Genomic DNA, 12,886 nt, shown 5'->3' with positions numbered 1-12,886 from the left:
GAAAAAAAAAGTATTCTCAAAGTCATTTATTTAGGATAAGACATTCGTTGCAACCTTCAAATTTGAAAAGAAATAGAGAAAGAAATCTATATCATACTAGGCAGTGAAATGGCAGTAGTGACACGGGATGCTTAGTAGTCCTTTTTACTTTTCTCCTAAGATAACCTTTTATTTGCCCACTACATGCATGGGGAAATGAGAGTTTCATTTTATTCCTTTAGACAAGTCTATGGAGCATATCATTCTTTAATGCTTTGAGGTTTATTAAGGACATTAACACTTGTGGTAGGGTTTGCACAAGAATAGTCAATGGAAGATTGAGAAAGGTCAAAGGGCATTTGGTACAATATGGTTTATTCTCCTACATTGGTAACAAACGTAATTTAAGCCCTCATAGATGATAGGCTATTTGAAGCCTTCAATAGTTAAAAACCTTGACAGAGACTTCTTAAGATTGAGTTGAACACACAAGTGTGTAATATTTTCCCATTTGTGTGACTATATTTTGAATAAGGGGCCAATGCACCCACCAACTTTCCTTGAGATACTTATATCATAATATGAATCTCTAAAGTTGATTCCTATATTCAAACAATAATAAAATGACTTTTAATAAACCAAGGTTCGTTCTTAATGACATTATTGTAATCAACACATTCATTTATCATTATAATGAAATGGTCAAGCCTTAATCAGTTAAAAAAAAAAAAGCTTACTTGAAGGGTTCCAAATAGAGGTCATATGGTTTGAAATGAACCCATATCCCCAGTATTGCCAAAAACTTTTACAACAGTAGACTTTGAATTTGTCCATTATGTGCAACTTTTCATCAAAGTTCAAAGTAATGTATTCAACTTTCCTTTCTTATTCATTTTTGATATTGTCTAAAGCATTATATCTTCTTAAAAAAACTCATCATTGATAACCATTGATTATGATATGAACTTCTTGTTCTTTGGTTGAAGGTTTAGAGAACCCTTGTAAGAAACCTTTGGACTGTTAGGAAGAGAGTTTTGTAAGAGTAGAATGCTGCTTTATTTGCCTATTGTTCTTGATTAGTTCAACTTCTTCTATAGAGAGATTATTTCCAAACACTTTTTGAAAGAGAATCCATCACTTTGACTTATCAATCTTTTTTTTTTAGAAAACATGAACTTCATAAATAACAATCAGCAAAATAGTAGCAAAGTAAGGGGATTTGTATACGGACCATGTCACACAAGTAGAATCCGTATAGAGCTACACTTCTTCTATTTGACATTCATTAGAATAATGTTTTTTGGTTTTCAATATTAGTGAATTTCTCCTTCTCTGCTGATGGGTTTTTCTGAAAGGGTTTCCAAGTAAAATTTGTGAGTTCTTATTTTTATTTTCTTATTATTTTGCGATTGTTCTATATTGCCATTATTGAAGTTTAGTTTTAACAATATATATTAATTTTAAAATGATAAATTAATTTTATATACGATTAAATTTTAATAATTCAATCATTGATTTTATTAAGATACTTATAATTGTCGTGCATATAAAATATTAATTGTATGAAAAAGTATGAAAAAGTATAAAAACACTTAAATTTTTATATTAGTGTAAGTGAATCATCATTTAAAATAAATACATGCGTTTATGCCCTTCATATAACTAGTTTTTCTTGGTAAAAAAATTAAAGGTTAAGTTCTATCATTAGTTTCCATACTCTATATATAAGTTATGAATTTAATTCTTATACTTTACATTGATTATTTTAGTCATTGTATTTTATTAATTTTAAAATTCCAGTCTTGACCAAATAATAACTGTTGAAGACATTAAGTTAAGCCATTTTCAAAATCTAACTTGACAAACATATTATTATATTTATAATGTCATGTTATGTTAATTTGCTATTTTCAAATATTACTCACAAAAAATCAGTTATGGATTTAACAATAGTTACTTACTTAATCTTTGGGATTTGAAATTAGAAAAGTATAAAGACTAAATTTGATCAAATTAATGTATAAGAACTCAATCTATAATTTAAATAAATTACGAGGATTAATATCAAATGTTGACCAAAATAATTAATCTTTCTTAATGTAAAAATAAAAAAGAAAAGGAGAATGAAAGGAAAAAAAGGGTAAACTAAAAAAAAGACACTTTTTTTTAAATACAAAAATAGTAACTTTTATTTGCTTCAGATTATATTTTAGTCACTTATGTTTGAGATGTTACGTTTTAGTCATTTATGTAATACCCCTACCCGTATTCATTGCCGGAATAGGGTACGAGGCATTACCGGAGTTTACGAATTATTATTTTTTTTTTCAATTCAACATATTTTCATGATAGATTCATGCATTTATATAAGATAACGTCATCACATATCTATAACTAGGTTTGTTAACCATACTAATGGCTAACTTTACATTCATTTCACGTTAACATTTACTTTGTTAGCTTATACATGCCATTGATTTCCAAAATAAAGTTTCTTTATATACCGAAATCCTGAGGTTGACAGTGTGATGTGTCTCCGACCAAATCCGACCTCCGAGCTCTTAACACTACAAAACAGGGAAAAAGGAAACGGGGTAAGCACTTTGTGCTTAGTAAGCTCATGTAACAAGAATTATACTTACCTAATATTTTCAATACAATATAATAAACATTCATATATCCATTCAATGCATTATTACCCTAACATGCACAAACTCAACATTCAAGTTAGTACAATAATTTCCATGTATCAATAATATATATATATATATATATATACCATGATTGATGTACTCATCAATACCATGATTTTCATTCCCTTATTATTTTTCATATTTATCCCGTTGAATTTATCGGAATTTCGATGGATTTTCAGAGGTACACTTTTAGTGTACAATTCCGGGTCCGTCAATTCATATTCATGTGCGCACATATCCATTTCAGAGAGCACACTCCTGCGAACCTCAACCTTGCAGCGGGATTACCAGTCCAGGCTAAATCCCCTGCAATATAAACTCATAGAGTATTGTCGGGATTACCAGTCCAGGCTAAATCTCCTGCAACGACAATTACTCTAATGAGCTTGGATCTGAATTACCAGTCCAGGCTAAATTCAGACCCTAATTCGGATTACCTGTCCGGGCTAAATCCATTTTACACATATTCTTCGGGAGGGCTATATCAGGATAGGATCACCCGTCCGGGCTAGATCCTTTTTACCGTCAATTCCTTTTCAGAAATCCATCGAATTTTCCTTTCATTCAACCGGGATTCCTTCCCATTTTATCAAATATATCAATGTTTCATAAAGTTCCATATAATGAACATTCAGATCATATTCATATAAAAAACATACAATCTCAAGCAATTTAAGAATATAATTCAAGTTACACGAACTTACCTTGATACTTGTTTGTAAACAGTAAAAATCTATTAATCCCGAACTTTTTCCTTTCCTCGATCTAGATTCGTATTTGAATCTTCTGGATCTAAATAAATAAATTTAATTATCAATTTAATACATTTCATGTTCATATGCAACATTCTCTATAATTCAACTATTATTTATAGTTCATTCAAAGCTGTCTACTTGAGTCATAGTCACTAAATTATTTATAACTTGAGCTACGGAACTCCAAATTAATATCCGTTAATTTTCCTGAAACTAGACTCATATATATTTTACCATAAAATTTTCAGAATTTTGGTTTAGCCAATCAGTACAGTTTATTCTTCAAAGTCACCCCTGTTCTGTTGTCTAACAGTTCTGACCCTTCTTCACTAAAAATAAATTATCTCTTTATACAGAATTCAAATGATGTTCTTGTTTGTTTCTATTAAAATAGACTCATTCATAATTTTAGACATATAAATTTAAGTCCCTAATTATTTTTATTCAATTTTTATAATTTTTCAAAGTCAGAACAGGGGAACCCGAATTCATTCTGACCTTGTATCACAAAATTCATTATATCTCAAAATTTACAAATCTATTGCTTACAATATTTCTTCTATGAGAAACTAGACTCAATAAGCTTTAATTCCATATTTTTTTCATCTTATAATTCGATTCCTATAATTTTTGGTGATTTTTCAAAGTTAGTCTACTGCTGCTGTCCAAACTGTTTTAGTACAAGCTGTTTATTACCATTTTTCCCCTAAGCTTTTAATAAATGATAATTTCATCCCTACTCAATTAGCCTCTCAATTGAGCTGATTTTTCTCAATTAACATTTTATTCTATCACCTTAAACTAGTTTACAACCTTTAGGAATCAGAATTTCAGCAATAGACTTTAATTCCAAACATTTTCACAGTTAGGTCCCAAAAATCAATTTCCATTGAAATTGCCTAATAAAATCATCTCATAAACAAATTAAAGCTTTAATTTCCTTCTATTTCATCATAAACTTACAGCACTCAACCATGGTGACTTTAAATTTCATCCATGAAATCAAAAACTAATGAATTTAATAGTAGGATCTAGTTGTAAAAATCTTAGAAACACAAAAATTACAAGAAAAAGGCAAGGATTAACTCACTTGGTGCAAAAATTATGAAATACCAGCTTAGAGAACCCTCTTATGGCGTTTTTAGCTGCTGGAATTGAAGAGAAATGAAGAGAAATCTAGATATTTCCTATTTAGTCCTAGTTTTATTTAGTTAATTTTGTAATATTCCAATTTTACCCTTAATTTATCAATTTTTCTGCTGATTTCATACCCTTGCCGTCCAGCCCAAATAACTTTTGGGTCTAATTGCCTTTTATATCCTTTCTCATTAGACTAATAAGCTATTTAATCACTCTAGCAACTTTTACACCTATTACAATTCAGTCCTTTTCATTTAATTGACTACCCAAACATTAAAATTTCCTAACGAAATTTTAATACCATATTAATAACATTTCATAAATATTTATAAAATTATTTTTGACTCGTTTTTACGAGATAGAGGTCCCGATACCTTATTTTACCCAATTTCTTCAATAATTTCTTTTTCTAACTAATCACTAAATTAATAAAATTTTCCTATCAATATTTTCATACGATTTTCCTATCATATAAATTTTCAAGCAAAAATATTGAAATAAATTTCTCTTTAAATCAGATTTGTGGTTACGAAACTACTGTTCCGATAACATTGAATTTACGTCATTACAATTTATATTATCATTTTGTTAAAAAGTGGTTATTTTATTGTTAAACTCCGTTACCTTCCTATCAACAGTCTTACGTGAGAGTTTAAATAAATTTTAAATGGCAATTTAATTAAATTTAATTTAGATTACCATGTAAGATATGTAAGACCACTATTAGACAAGTAACGAATTTTAACAGTAAAGTGGCTAGAACATAAATTTTAAATATAAATGAGTAAAATGTAATTTGATGCAAACAAAACTGAATATTTTTACAGCATGTTTGGTTCAATGTAATGGCATCGCCATTACAACCCTATTCTGTGGGCCCACCCTAAACACATGTTTAGGTTGAATGGAATGCCCCGTTACGGGTTTATTCCATTACGGGCCTATGCAATGAAATGTCTGTTTTCTATTCTGTTTCTTTACCACTGATTACTCATTCGGTGTTTAAGGAGACCTTCACACTCCCCACTTTGCCTCTCCTATTTTTTCACCTGAAAAAAGCGGACGGACAATCCTTCACTACAGCGTCAGGTAAAACATTTTCTCTCTCCGTTTCTTCCATATTCCTCTCTTCCAATATTTTTGCCCTATTTTTTTTGCTTTCTTTTTCTTTCTCTCAATAGTGTTTAAGAAGACCCAAAGATTTCCCCTTCACCTCCTCAACATTTTGCTTCAAAATCATCTATTTGCTTCTTCGATATTTACAAGGCAATTCCTCCATCTCCCCCTTTTTTAACTCTAAAATATTTGATTTTTTACGTTATAGTTCTTTTTAACTTTTTGTCTTGTGTGTGCTGCTTGCAAGCAAGGAAAAAATCGAGAAAGAACGAGCAAGACTGTAAGCTTAAGCTTTGTTTGTTTAAGTGCTCTTTTTTCCATGAAATTTAATGTGAATAATTGTTTTAATTTGATTTAGGGCAGTGCTGATGAATTGAATAGAGGATATGTTGATGATATGTCTGAGCTAAAACAATACGGTGGTAAGGTATTAACTGATTTGTTCTTTTTATATACATATAGGCTATATCATTTGCAAATCTGTTCAAAATAGTTGAATTGCAACTGAGAAACAAAATATGTTGTTGGTTGCTAACTTTTCTTTTCTCTTGTTTCTGGTTATTGTAGTTGATGATGCATTTTAACTCTTTTTCCTTGTCAGGCTATGGTCGATTCTTGGAGCAAGCCTTTTTATAAAGCCTTTAGTGAGTCCAAGAGCGTTCAGCTATATGAGGTTCTATATTTTTGCTATTTAACTTTTCATTCCTTTTTGGCATGTGTGGTGAATCAACTATTCTCAATTTTCTGTTGCTAGAAAGAACTTATAGTTACATGCATCTGTAGTCAATAATAATAACAAACAAATAAAGCAGCGATCAATAATAGAAGATAACCATGCTGGTATGACTTATGAGTTATGACCGTCCTAGTTGAGCTTATAGCTTATCAGATCAGCCTATAATTAATAATGCAGTTGTCCTTTTATTTATCAGTATTTGAATGGAAATACTTGGCGATTGATTTTATGTTTTATATAAGTTATTTGTTAAAATACTCGTGTTTGGAAATTATTATATTTTGCTAAATGATAATATTTTTGCTGTTATCATGTATCTTTTATAGACTCTTGGCTCTTATGCTTGACTTTTGGCTAAGTAAGAAGAGTTGTTATCACTTTTTTATTGCACGAAAGTTTTTCTGGGGGAAAAATAGGTTGCCTGGCATTTTTTAGGTACCATATTATCTTAATGGGTTGATCTCCATTTTTGCATTCAAGGGATACTAGTCTCAAATGAAAACAATGATGTGCTTTGTTAGAAATATGGTCCCGTTTGCTGTTTTCTTTTAGATTTTTGCAACCAAGCAAAGCCATAGGTTTTCCATTTTGGGAGAGCGAGTGAAAAGTAAAGAAGTATCCTTATGCTAGTGTCAGTTTTATTTCAACTTCACTTTCTTATATTCTAGTTTTGTGTCAAACTTAAGTTAAATGCCTATCAATATCCCATCGATTTTACTTGCAGATACTTACGGCTTGCCTGGAGTAGCTTAGTTCTTACACTAAAAGCCTGTTGGCTCAACAGGATGAGCAAGTTCACAATTTTGAGAGACCTTAATTTTGTTGCAGAAAATCTTGTTGTTGATTTTTTCAAATGTACTGTTGTGGTATAATAATCTTCCCATTACTGATGATGTGTAGAGTTGAATGAATTTTGTTTTATTTTCTTCAACAATTAGAATAAATTGTATTTATCTCTTCGGTATTGAACCGGATGACAAAGCTGTTGAGGGAGTATTGTTATGGAGCATTGGGATTTAGTGGACAAAGTAACTAAGCAGATAAATAGGCAATTCCAGGAAAATTTAAATTGGAAGCAAAGCTTTTTTATTTTGAGTACATTGATGATGTCAATTTTTAATCAAATAAATCAAGCTTCGTCCGAAAGAGAAGTATTTGACTTATAACACCAAAAACAAAGGTGAGAAATGATGCACCTCTAAAGAGAGAAAAGCCCCAACAATTAAAAAAAAGGCAAGAAAAAGAAAAGCCCCAACAAACATTTTTTTGTTTCTTTTAGTTGAAAAAAGAAAAATAAAAAGGTACTCTTTTTCTTTTGGATGCTTTGTGACTTTTTTAATAAAAATTTTGTGTTTAATACAGTTAATTAATTTTAAATTATAACACTGTAAAAGTTTTATATAAAAATTATGTAAATAATAAATGAAACTTTAATTGAACTCATAACTTGAGAAGCAATACATTCAAATAATAGTGTACTATTTTAAAATATAGTAAATAAACTATTTAAATATTTAAATATAAAAATATAAAAATAAAAACATTTTAATATAATTATATTAAGAATATTATTAAATTATATTTAATAATAATTATATTAAAATATAGTTAAATTATTTATTTTATTTTTATTAAATAATAATTAATAATAATCTTATTAAAATTTAATACTCATATCTAAAAACAATTCTAATAAGGGTATTATGATAATTTTAATTTTTTTCTTTATGCTATTACATATCTATTCCATTCAACTAAAGAGAATAATACTATTACAGTTCTATTCAATTACATTCAACTAAATAATTCAACTAAATAATTAAATTACTAATAATAACTTTATTTCATTACAAATTTTATTCTATTACACCCTCCCTCCATTTCAGTAAACTAAATTAAAAAAAAAAAAAAAAAGTGGGAGTCCAACTCAATCCCCAACACAAACTTTGGGAGTTTCAGAATTTCCTGTTAAAAATAAGGTTCATACTCCAAATCCTAGATCACACAACAGACTCAGTACTCAGTCCAATTTTCTCCCTTTCCATAATCCATACGACAACGAAATACGCTGAAGAAAATGCAGAATCCCTCTCTTCCTCGACTTCTACTTTTATCCTTCACTCTAATAAGTACTTTCCTCCTATGATTTCCTATCCACTATTAACTTCAATCATCCCGATCTTTATTGTTATTTTTTGTGTGTGCGCATTTCCTTTCCTTTCTCAGGTGTGTTCAACCTAGTACTGGGTGATGAAGGATTCTGTTCCGCTCCTTCCATATTGGACCAAACTGATAGTTCCTCTAAACCTTTGTACTGGAAAGTCACTAGCCCAACTCTGTCTCCTTCGCATCTCCAAGGTTAGTTTATGTTAGTTTTTGCTTCTTCTGATAAATTCTGGACAGCTACAGCTTACAAGGGAAATACAAATGTTTACTTTCCAAGTTTAATTTGGTTTCTTTGCAGACTTACCTGGTTTCACTCGTAGTGTTTACAGAAGGGACCATGCGTTAATAACGCCAGAAAGTCATGTTTTCAGTCCTTTGCCTGATTGGTATTTCACTCATGTTTAGATTTAAACTTTTTTTTATTTTTTAAATCTTTGAGTTTGTTAGCGTGGGTATATTGATTCGAGTTATTTTGACAGGACAAATACACTGGGAGCATATTTAATAACTCCCGCAATTGGTTCACATTTCGTTATGTATCTGGCAAAAATGCAAGGTCTGATCCTATATGAGTGTCAGTTCTATTGGAACAAAGTGCATGATTTAATACACTGTTGTTTATCTGTTTACAGAAAACTCGAGGTCAGGGCTTCCCCCTAATGATGTGGAGAGGTGGGGAGTTTTTGTTTGTTTTTTAGTTTTAGCAGAAATTGATAAGACTCAAATATAACAATTACACTGTCCATTTATTTTTTTGCTTTGAGTTTTAATTCCCATTATATCTTTGTTCTTAGGCTCATATTTGTGACTCAGGGTGCTGTCACTCTCACCAATTCATCTGGCATTAGCAACAAATTGGTGGTAAAGGATGCTCCGTTTACATTTACTAACCAATATGTCATGAATGCAATAGTACCGATAAAATTAGCATGATCCCCTTTACAATGTTCTAGTAGAGGCACCAAATTTTTTCCATGTGCTAGTGGGCGTAGCTTTCTCTAATAGTATTTGAAAAGTTAACAGCTTATCTTCCCCTACTTTTAGTTTTATTTTGTAGTTTCAGATCAGCAGTACCTTGTTATTTGTATTAAAAGAACCTTTCAAGTTTTTTCACAAGAAAAAACAAATGTATCTCCATTCCAGTTTTTCTTAATACCAAAAATTTAGAAAAGGAAAAAAAAGGGGGGGGTGCATACGTTAATTGAGGTATAAATCTTGATGTCATTCTCTCTGTTATGCAGGTGGATTCATATGCTTATCTTCCTCCTAATTTTGATCATTCTCTGAAGTGTGATGGCTCTGCTACTCTTGTAGTATTTGAACGAAGGTACATCATCACACATCATGTTGTGTATCTGTTAAACTTCTCATATTAGTATATTCTGATACCAAGGTCACTAGTTGCAGGACTAATCACGTTTAAAAAGCTTATTGGGATGATGTACTAGTTCTACATTCTTAATTATTAATATCTAGTTCTCTTAGCATGTGCTACTTGCCCCTTGTAGATATGCCTTTCTGGATAATCACATCACTGAGCATATTGTTGGTTCAACAGATAAGCAGCCACTTCTAGAAACTCCTGGTGAGGTAATATAGTTTTGCCTCTTCTTATTTGCTCTTTTGTCAGTATTTATTCTAGGCTCCAGATTTGTACATATGGAAATAATTCCATTTCCCCATTTGTAAAGTGATTCAATCACATTGCACTATATTGATTTTGTTTTTTTTAAGAGATTGTTTTGCCACACAAAAGTTTAAGAAGGATTCCCGATGCTGAACTTATATACATGATGATATCTGGATTTTTTTTCTCATACGACCTTTCTTTACTTCACAGGTGTTTGAACTTAGGAAGCTTCTTCCAGCATCAATGCCTTATGACTTCAATATCCATGTAAGCTATAGTCACTACACAATTTCACTTCTTGTCTTGATTTAGCCTATGATGTTGTCTATGTTATTTGCTAATACAAAAATCCAAATTTTGTTTGGTTGAGACTTTAAGATTGAAAAAGATATATTCTAAACTAAGTTTTGTCTTTTTGTTGGATGCCTAAAAAACGAAAATTAATCTTCATTGTAATAAAGGATGCATGCTGCAAATCTTAATCCCATGTTTCATTTTACAGTCATTTTTGTGCTTCATATAACTTCCCTTTTGAGTGCTAAACTAGCATGCAACTTTTGTTAAATCAGTCGGTGAGAGAATTTGGATTACATGATAATAAACCTTCATGTATTAGGTCTTCCAAGGTTAAAGCCAAAAACATTTGATGCAGTAAGTTTTATCACCTTAGAGCGATGCAGTTTACAGTGTAAATGATAATTGTAAATTATGAATTGGGCTTGATTGCCCCAGTTTCTTACTAAGGGAGAAGTGGACTGGTTTCTGATTATTATTTTTCATTCAGATTCTTGCTTTGGTTCACCAATTGTTAGTTGTTTTCCAGTTATTGAAACAAAATCCTATTTTGTCATTATTTCCATAATAAATGTAAAACTTGGAATCATTTCCCTTGTTTACTTAGGTATGATATGGATTGGTAAGAGTTCTTTACTGAAATAAAGACAATAAATTCTTGTTTGTATATCTGACGTTTTGACTTTGGACCCTTTATTATAGATTATGGATTTTCAACCGGGAGAATTCCTTAATGTGAAGGTAAGCCTTTGTTTCTGGATGATTGATACTATGTTATTTGATAATTGCTGGTATTAAAATTTATTTTGGTTACTTATGTGTCATCAGAGAACTGATTATAAGCAAAGAGACCAGGAAATATATTACCATAACTAGAAAATAGAAGGAAAAATAAAGTTGACTAATACACCTTATAAGTAAACAGAATTAGGCTAAAGTTTGCTAATTCTTCTTTTTGATACATTTTTAGGCTTAAACATGTGCATTCATTAATCATTTTGATCAACTTCTGATTTGTATTACACTTCAGTGACGCTGAATAACCCAGTGCTCCTTATAGTTGAGCATCTTTTGAGATGAGTTTTCCTTTTGGTTTTTGCAGGAGCTCCATTATAATCAACATGGTTTGTTGCTTTTAGAAGGACTGGGTATTTATCGCTTGGGTGATAGCTGGTAAGAGTCATAAATGACTGTTGAAACCTTGTTAAAGCATACTACAAATTATCTATATATTGCCTTTATCATCTGGGAGCCATTGTGTGAAGATTCTCTAGAAAGCAGCCTGATAGTTTTGGCTATCTCACATTTATCTGCTATTTGTGTTTATCATGGAATAAAAAATTTTCAAAAATGTTTTTGGCATGCAGTATCAATAGCTACATGGGGAAGACAAGAATATTTTCTCCTTTTTTTATTTTCACTGCATACAGTTGTGTTTTCTGGCATGTCTTCTTATTAATGTCATATGCCATCTTCCACGGAATGTGCTTGCATGGACCATAGAGGGCGTGCTCTAACCAAGTAATAGAACATTGAAAGTAACATGCTAAGGCCTTCTGAAGTCAATATATCTCATGTTCTCATCTGATTGTTCACACCAGTATTTGCGATAAAGCCCATTTTCATCACTTTGCTCTGTTTTCTATTGTGAAATAGGTATCCGGTTCAAGCTGGTGACGTTATATGGATGGCACCTTTTGTGCCGCAATGGTGAGGAAAAAATAAACTCTCAAAATTTCTTGCTAAGATGTCAGAATGTTCTCTTCCTTTAGTTTCTGCAGATTTGATTTTGGGCTTGAAGACTGATAAATTTTGCTACCATTTTCAGGTATGCTGCGCTTGGAAAAACCCGGTCGCGTTATTTGCTGTATAAAGATGTAAATAGGAATCCACTGTAGTCATATATGCACTGGTAGAATTTTGATTAGATGTTTTATAACAATCAGCATGCTTACAGAATAAGAGTACGGATTTGTGGCCTGTAAAAACAAAATTAATTGTAGCATCCACTTTTATCGTTATATATCATCATTAGATTACCCAACTTCTAGAACATATTTGTTTGTGAAATCGTCATTTTGTCTAAATCTTGTCTTCCAAAATTGATTTCACTAGTGAGACTCAGCTGCAGTTTTGTGAATCTACTAATAAAAAAAGATGGCGGAAAACATGCATCTATGAACTTTAAGTTCGTAGGCTAACTGTTTTTCGATAAATGTTGTTCATGAGACTCTGAGAAAGTTGTGTCTACTAATTTGAAGAGTTTGTTACTGCTAAATATTTGGACCCTTAATTATTATAAATGTTTGAGAAAGTTATGTCTACTAATTTGAAGAGTTTGTTACTGCTAAATATGCTTATCTATATTTGGACT

At 30.9% G+C, this 12,886-nt stretch overlaps 1 protein-coding gene and 1 long non-coding RNA gene across 2 annotated transcripts; one reads left to right on the top strand and one right to left on the bottom strand.

Annotated features, from left to right (window-relative positions):
* Positions 1–2,340: 2,340 nt before the first annotated feature.
* On the bottom strand, positions 2,341–3,457 carry LOC128285198 (uncharacterized). The gene is made up of 2 exons (XR_008275636.1): positions 3,380–3,457; positions 2,341–2,546 (listed from the first exon to the last, which is right to left on the bottom strand). It is a non-coding gene; the product is annotated as an uncharacterized LOC128285198 (long non-coding RNA).
* Positions 3,458–8,296: 4,839 nt separating this feature from the next.
* LOC108477327 ((S)-ureidoglycine aminohydrolase) lies at positions 8,297–12,567 on the top strand. The gene is made up of 13 exons (XM_017779832.2): positions 8,297–8,551; positions 8,649–8,780; positions 8,887–8,974; positions 9,068–9,144; positions 9,221–9,260; positions 9,383–9,449; positions 9,830–9,915; positions 10,097–10,178; positions 10,429–10,485; positions 11,215–11,253; positions 11,615–11,685; positions 12,169–12,222; positions 12,341–12,567. The coding sequence occupies exons 1-13, from the start codon at positions 8,500–8,502 to the stop codon at positions 12,408–12,410; spliced, it is 915 nt and encodes a 304-aa protein (XP_017635321.1). The 5' UTR covers positions 8,297–8,499; the 3' UTR covers positions 12,411–12,567.
* Positions 12,568–12,886: the final 319 nt, after the last annotated feature.

This window comes from Gossypium arboreum, chromosome 12 (assembly GCF_025698485.1).
Source record: "Gossypium arboreum isolate Shixiya-1 chromosome 12, ASM2569848v2, whole genome shotgun sequence".
Classification (NCBI taxonomy): domain Eukaryota; kingdom Viridiplantae; phylum Streptophyta; class Magnoliopsida; order Malvales; family Malvaceae; genus Gossypium; species Gossypium arboreum.
This window is presented reverse-complemented; position numbering and strand designations above follow the sequence as displayed.

Bases quoted from the DNA above. Each gene is read 5' to 3' on its own strand.
- LOC108477327 (XM_017779832.2), top strand. From the start codon at position 8,500: ATGCAGAATCCCTCTCTTCCTCGACTTCTACTTTTATCCTTCACTCTA. The intron at 9,916-10,096 runs GTACATCATCAC...TGCCCCTTGTAG, and splicing joins CTTGTAGTATTTGAACGAAG to ATATGCCTTTCTGGATAATC. The intron at 10,179-10,428 runs GTAATATAGTTT...TTTACTTCACAG, and splicing joins TTCTAGAAACTCCTGGTGAG to GTGTTTGAACTTAGGAAGCT.